General features: G+C 35.9%; 1 protein-coding gene across 1 annotated transcript; it reads right to left on the reverse strand.

Annotated features, from left to right (window-relative positions):
* Positions 1-3582: 3582 nt before the first annotated feature.
* Positions 3583-4965, reverse strand: LOC116173532. The gene has a single exon (XM_031491047.1). It carries the CDS (start codon positions 4963-4965, stop codon positions 3583-3585), a length of 1383 nt encoding a protein of 460 aa, XP_031346907.1.
* Between the last annotated feature and the right edge of the window lie 3275 nt (positions 4966-8240).

Below are 8240 nucleotides of genomic sequence, written 5' to 3' on the forward strand. Positions count from 1 at the left end.
CGAAATTTTCCCTTAGAGCCTTGGGCGATTAATTTAACAGCCGCAATTGCAGATATGCTTTGTGCTTCCATCTTTAACAGGGCTGCGCGTGTGGGAAAAACAACCAAATTTAGGAGCTGAAATTTTCAAACAATTACTTCAAAATATTCAGACATTGAGATACTCAAAAAGTACCTAGTGTTTTCACATAACAATAGTTTGAAAACTCTTTCGAATGCAGACATCAATGCTAGGCTCCTTGTTTTAATGTAACCCAACAGTTTTTGATACTTTCTATCAGCTAAGCCGTAGAACTCTTTGAGTATTTTTCAATGCGAACACTATAAATGTTAAAAAAATAAGTCAATTTTAACAATGGTGAACTCAAATCAACAATCCCTATAAGTTTTGTTTTATTTCAGGGACGACCTCCATTGCAAAGGCTTTGTTGACACCTTTTACTATTTTTGCCACCAAAATTACCTACAGTTACCGTTGTCTCCACAAAAACCCCACAACTTTTGATTTTAAATCATTTAATGTTAATATACTTCCTTACAATATTCAACGATTATATCCGAATGGGATCCAAACACAAAGATTTGAATTTGCGCGTCCTTCTGTGGTCAAAAATAATGGACCAAGACGAGAAACAATTTTGTAGAGCCATGGTTTGAGGCAAAACCATGTTTTCTAGAAATAAAACCCCGTTGTGATTGTCGTGGACAACCAGCATATATAAGGAAAAAAATCATTAATCCGCATGTGAGCAAAGGCGAAGAGTGCATTTTCAAATTTGTTTTTTCGATTTTAACAGCCCTTATGGACATTTCATGCCTTAATGAGAATACAAAAATAAAATAACAAACAGACAGACAGGTAGACATATCAAGAGCGCCAAAGTGTGAACATTTTATTTTTTTAAGGTGAAAGTGTACTAAAAACGGAACTGTCACGTTCAAAACGGGACGTTTGGTCACATCTCACATTCGACTCATATTCGCTTACTTGACTTAAATTCTCAGACGCCTATTGTTAGGTACCTATGTTGTTTCTCACAAAGACAGGCCTAACACCTTCTCTGATTAATTAATAAAAACTTCGTCTACGTCATAATTGTGCTTTTAGATCGTCTTATCATTAAAAATACTATAAAAATCTAAATACGAGCACGGAACACGCCAAGCTGTGATCAGAGATGTAGGCATTATAACCTAAATCGCACAAAATACCGTACCTACTTATAATAAAAAATAAATCAATTATACGGTAAACATCCTGCGTAATTACAAATCTTGTTGGTTTGACAGAATAAGGTATAATCAGTCGTCGGTTAGCCCTTCCGAGTTCCGATATAAAGGAATGTGTATGTGTAACTAACATAAACGCATGCTAGCAGAAAAATTGCGAGTGTAAATGGGGAAGGTCAGTTACATACAATACAACATTTGTTGGGCTCTGTGTAATCGGATACCCCTGTTTATCGCAACAGTTCTTGCGGTTCTTGTCTTTCTTATTGCAGTTGTAAACCACGCGCAAGTTATTCATTCTACAGCGCTTCCTTGTGGACGCAGAATAACACTAATTTAGTTTGGATTTAACGCACCAGAGGCTTAAATCCAAATCACCGTTGCCAGAATTTAACATGGCATGATCCATCTGTAGTATATTTAAATCTGTGGTATGAGGCAGTTATTGCCTCCCAAATCCAATAAATATATCAAAATTACAACAAAATATAGTGCAAAAACATTCTGGGACCTTTGAATATAAGCAGTTTAACCACTTTTAATCCCTCAGACAGTAAACACGTTACAAAAAAATATGTTCGATCGTGGGCGAAGATCAATTGTTTTTGCTCACGTGCGTTTTACAACAACGCAAAATTCTCAATTAGGGAACTGCCACACTTCAATAATAATGTTCATAATATTTAAACAGTCTCTTCACGTTTTATTTACGGAAAACACACCGTTCGTGTCGTGTGGCTAAGTTACTTACCCAACTTGCTACAGATTATAATCGAATTTGACATAACAGCTTGCGGTCCGAAATTTCGGTGTATATCAAATTACAAGTAAATTTTAATAATTGCAGTTGTACGTTCATAAAATGAGTAGTTTATTGTTTAAAATACGAGTAACATCGAACAGTACCTAAATAAACATGCCATAAGTTTAAATTTACCAACCCACGTACGCTCATCGGGTATTTAAATTTGCATTTTTTGCATAAAATTAGTGAGACGCGTATATTCTAATTATGGTAACATTTTATGGACTTTTAGCATGAATAGGTTGTGATACCCATTTTTACATTATAAATTTCGGTATTAATTATTCATCGATGCGATATTGTAATATGAACTCTTGTAGATGCAGCCTATTAACGCCCACAAATGAAGACTAAAAATGAGGGTAACTTTCCTCGGTCTCATGTAACGTGATTAGTATGAATTAATTAAAGCTACATTTAGTATAACATGATACACTGTATATTAATTGATTCTTACGCAATGAGCGGCTCCTTTTACGTTAGTTTTGAATCTCTAGAAAATCGGTAACATGAATTTTGCCATCATTGTCAAACGCTATCCATTTATTAGACATTCACATTGGGATAAGGATCCGTATAACTTATAACGAGCCGAGGCACATAACAAAATATGACAAGAAGTGTTTAATATTTTTATGTAACTAAATAAGCTGAATGTTAATATGCAACCACCATGAATAAATGTATATAATTCATTATGTAAAAGGACGTTAATTATAGCAATAATGTGGTTAATGACATTCGCTGCCTGTCGCATATACCCAGTTGACACACGCTACAGAGAAAACAGTCGCTAAAGTAAAATACTGTGACATCCTCATTTACATTAGATAGACATAAACGTACACACGCAGCTGAAAATTATGAAGCTTACAGATACTTTACTCAAAATACGGACGCTTTAGTACGTGAGATGAGATTAGTTATAAATGAAATAAACAGTAGGTACCTGCCTCGAGTTGAAATGTGGTAGCCTCTTTAAATATTTAAGGACACGTGGCACTCGGTAGCTTGGAGCGTCTATCGCAGTAGTAGATCTCGGACCATATATGAAAAGTGGACTTTTAGTATGCAATTTGCATATAGTATTATCTTGATAAAAACTAAGGCTATATGTTTGACAAAATCCCTTCATCAGGTACTTATATTTAGTTATTTATTTATTATCCCTCTCTTGTTCTGGGCCCTCAACATGTATGCGCCAATCGTCATAAATGTAAAAAACAATTACAATGTGTTAGCGCAACAAGAATAATGATTGGTAATGTGCTGTAAAATGTTTGCTGCCCAACATGTAGAATTTATAATAATTGATGAACAAGCAAACGATATCAATTATAGTTGGGTGCGGCACCTACCTTAAGATTAGGAGATGTTGAAAAATGGGGCCCCAGTCATCATGAGAATTGAATTGTTTTTGAATTTCAAGGGCGTCAGCAAGCGAAGTGCTGCCTGCGAGAATATCGTCAATATAAATGTGATTCTTAATTATGTTGGATGCCAAAGGATAAGTTTCCGTTTCTCTCTCTGCCAATTCGTTTAGGGTTCTTATTGCAAGGTAAGGTGACGATGATATTCCGAATGACACCCTGTTAACCGATATACCGATGTAGGGTCATTAGGTGAAAAACGCCACAAGATTCGTTGATAGTCTCTATGTTGGGGCGTTACGAGAATCTGTAGATACATTTGCTTAATATCTGCGGTAAATACTATAGGATGGTAAGTAAAGGTCAACAAAAGTGCACTAATATCCTTTTGTAACTTAGGTCCGGTTAGTAATGTATCGTTTAAGGATAGTCCCTTCGGGCTTTTTGCAGACGCATCACAAACAACGCGTAACTTTGTTGTTGTGTTTTCTGATTTTAATACTCCATGGTGGGGGAGATAATAACACAAAGCTGACGAACTCTTGGTTAGATCCACTACCGACATGTAACCATTTTTAAGGTAATCTCGCATAAATGAAGAGTAAGCGTTATACGAGTCAAGATTTTTAAGTAAACGAGTTTCCAAAAGTAAAAATCTTCGATGAGCCAAAGGGAAGGTATTTCCTAAATCAGGTTCAGAATTTTTGAACGGAAGAGTAACCATAAACCGACCTTCTCGAGTACGAGACACGGTTTCCCGATAAATTAGTTCGCACTGTGCGTCCTCGGAAGAATAGGGTAATTTAGAGGAAATCTCACCTACTTCCCAGAATTTATGTAAAGTCTCAGGTAGAGTGGCTTCATTAATATAAGTGCAATAAGTTTCTACCCTTTTAGTGGTCTCACGAGAACTATGAATTTTCCCCAGCAAAACCCACCCGAAAACGGTATTCAAAGCCGTGGGTTCGCCCTGTTTGCCAATTATCCGGCCTTCTTTAAGAACGTGAGCAAAAACTTCTGCTCCGATGAGCAAATCAATTGATTTATCAGCGTGGAAATTACCATCTGCCAATTCCAAATTATCTAAGTGTTTCCAATTTTGAGCATTGATGTTAAAAGTCGGTAAATCCTGACATAATTTTGAAATAACGATCGCGTCAAACGAAAAAATAGGTCCAGTAGCCTTATGGGGTTGGATAGCACATGCCGCGACACCCTTGGCAGAAATAGAGTGCATCTGATTTAATCCAAAAATCGCAGTAGTTAAGGATCGTTTAGTTAAACAAAGACGATGAGCACATTTTTCGTTAATAAAATTTGCCTGATTAGCAGAATCCAACAATACTCTAATAGCATGACTATTGCCCTTAGCGTCAAAAATATCTACGATAGCGGTTGCTAATAGAACAACAGTTTCAAGTCCCAAAGTGCTGGTTAAAGTAGTGGTAGCACTACTGGTCGATACACCAGACGGAGTAGCAGCTGGAAGTTCTGAAAACGAGGAGTCAACTGCTTCCACACTTGAATCAGTTGAGGTTCTTTTAACGTGAAGAAGAGACATCGCACTCCACAGTCCCCATACACCTTATTTTCGCCATTCGATACATAAAGCAAAGATTCCATGGCGAATATTCCGAGACCGAAAGGGGAAGTTTCAGAGAGCGAATATTCCAACGAGAAGAGCTTTTCTAGGGCGAATAGGAATATGCTCGAAATGAATTTGCTTCGGAGCGTCATTTAGTGGACGCCAGAACCGCACTTCCGCATTATTTTTGTTATGTAAAACTCAGTACACGCATTTTCGCAATAATTGGATGAACTATTTTATTCCAGCTCACATCCAATCGATTCATACGCCATAATAAAGCGAACCTATTACAAAGCAATCAAATTCCAGTAGTTTCCAATTTACCTACTTCTTTTATTAGATCTACACGTAAATTAACTACTCTTCCACGGTTTACTGCAAAAAAAAAGGTTTGGGATTAACTTGTTTAAAACTTTCTTGAATTTTTACTAAAAGTCGAGCCTATGCAACACAGGAAATCTGGGATAATTATTCCCACAACCGCCATTTACTGCCAGAAAATGTTCTTTTGTTCTCGATAATTGAATTTGTAGACGATTGTTAAATTTCACCATCTACTCGCTTTTATATTTCCCGAGCCCTACTTCTACAAGCGCTAATTTAAGTTCGGTCCATTTTATAAATATAATGCCGCCCTGATGTGTTTAATCTCGTTTGATGAATTATATTTATAAATGGAAATCTGCGCCCAATGAAGCCTACCGTCCGTGAGCATTTTCCACGTAATAAATCTAGTAGATTAATACCACAAAATTAAGAAAGTATACGCCCGCAATGTATTTTGAGTAAATCTCGACTAATTGATTAACTATTTTTATGATTTTTATATAACGCAGATGAGTATTTATTCGTTGTCGTACATGATTTCGCTTTTAGGCCTGGGAAAGTAAAGTCTTATGTGTCGCCTGGAATGTCGGCACTTAATGATGATGTATGTCTCAGTAAAACAATATCCCAACCCAACCCTTCTAAGCTAAAGACAAAATATTTCATGTCTCCAACTTCACTAATTAGGTAAATATCTAGTGTATTTCTGTGACATTGTTGTAGTAAAATTCCTCCCCTACTTTATCCCTTAGAGGTAAATTAGACATAATTATGTGCCGTATCTATCATTAAAAATGTGACAAAGCCATCCAACAGTTTATAACTAAATATGGAACCATTTAGTTTTCAGTTTTCTCTTCAGTTTACACCACCAACTTCTCTTTCCAACGTTCTACCCCAAAAAAAAAACGATTGCTTGATTCAAATAATAAAGGTCTCCATATATGAAAGTAGGAGATATCCAACAGTGTGGGTTGTTTTAAATAAAGAGCTAGTAGTTTTGGTATTCGGTACAAACTGTACAATTTAATATTGTTTTGCTTAGTAATTTATACATTACGTGGAATTTCAGGATAAAGCAACATATAATCTTTTATTCGACCTCTAAAATCATGGAACGCCCAAAATCGATAGCGGCCAATTTGGAATGAAAAAGGAATCGCTGACACCTCTACATATCAGTGTTTTAATTAACTCTCGCTTTGAAAGTGTTGAATGTTTTACTTTTTAAATTGCCTTTAGAGGAAGTAAATTGCGAACTTTTCACATCCATTCTGTTCCGTCCGGGTTCTTGATTAAAAAAAGTTTCTGTATTATAGGTTCTGAATAAAAGTTCGAGCATGCATGCTAAGTAATAATTAGTCGATAGCGTGCGCTACTAAACACCGGGGTCGATAAAACGATTAAACCGTATTTCTATACACTTGCCAACGAACTAAGGGGATGTTTCGACCGGTGACGTTTTGATTTTTAAATATCGTCACAATTTAAGGTACGTCTGCCGATGCTGTGCTTTAATACGTAACAGCTCCTGAATAATTCTCGGTTGCATGAAGTATTTCAGTTTCTGCTTATCAGACATTAATGCCTGACTACCCACTTGTGGGGTTTGGAAGATGTATTATGTAGAAGGTGAAAGTTACGTGTGTATTGTTATCTTTCTTCTTTATTCGGCTTTCAGTTTATGAAATTCATATCAGCATCGGTTGGCTACCCTTCTCATTAAATATAGAAACGCAATTTACAACAAATGTAAGCGTATCCAGCGTAAATGTATATCAGGGAGGAGTGAGCTTTGATTATGTGTATAGATGTCTACGTTTGCACAGTCATTAACGACTCTTTCGAGCACAATACGGCAACAAAGGAATTTTTTGCCTTTTATCTCATGCACTAATTGTCCATTATAATGTAATCGCGACACTTCAAAAAAATGCTTTTAATATGGAGCTATCTAAAATTTATGAAAATTAACGCTAATTTTAAACGCTGAAGAAAAATTCTGAGCATGTGTATTTATTATTTGTACGTGTAGTGAAGCAAAAACCGTATAAGGTGCAAGAAAAAGCGTAAATTAGATACAGTTTACCGTTGTTGTGTGTGCTTTCGTTTCAAACTTTATTTCCCAAGACCCTTATAGTACACGCTATAGGTTTCTGGTCCTCTTCTGGCTCTGACATCTATCCCATTGTAAACCTCTTTTTTACAATATAGTACATGAAGCTAATTAGTCCGATATTGGGACAACACTGAAACCCAGCTAAAATTTCTTCATTTCACATTCGATATTAACCCAAAGCATACTTCACATAATAATTAATATACTGCCCGGGTTGAAATTCCGTGAATTTCTTAATACTTTTTAATTAAGTCACTTGTAATATCCCGAGTTTTAACAGTGAACGTTTTAAAATACCACGTTTAGTATGAACACTCACAACTCGTACTCGTGAAGATCTGCAATTCTTCCGAAGGCGAAATATTGTTTTCTTTAATTACCACCATATCACCAATTTTAATGGAAATTTCATTTTTCTTGTTCCATTTATTACGCAATTGTAACTCTGTTAGAAGATATGCGTCTTTAATATTGGGCGATGTAAAGAAACAATTTGGATAAATTAATTTAAAAACCGTCCTATAATCCTCTAGTTTGAAATGGGGAGGTGGTCGAAATCGATTCAAAGCTTTGAGATTCAATATAAATGTGGAGGAACCGTCAGGTTTAGGAACTAAGAAAATTGGTGAAAGAAACTAACCAGGTTTTGGACCAGTCTCCTATTTGTAATAAAAGAGCAATAGCCTCCTCTAATTTAGATGGATCTTTTAACGTAAAACATGGTTTTGGTAAAAACAAGTTTGTACTGGTTTTTTATTAAATGGAAGCTTATAACCAGAAACCCAAGAGAGAACATACAGTC

Source organism: Photinus pyralis, unplaced genomic scaffold (assembly GCF_008802855.1).
Source record: "Photinus pyralis isolate 1611_PpyrPB1 unplaced genomic scaffold, Ppyr1.3 Ppyr1.4_LG6, whole genome shotgun sequence".
In the NCBI taxonomy this organism is placed as follows: Eukaryota; Metazoa; Arthropoda; class Insecta; order Coleoptera; family Lampyridae; genus Photinus; species Photinus pyralis.

Bases quoted from the DNA above. Each gene is read 5' to 3' on its own strand.
- LOC116173532 (XM_031491047.1), bottom strand. From the start codon at position 4,965: ATGTCTCTTCTTCACGTTAAAAGAACCTCAACTGATTCAAGTGTGGAA.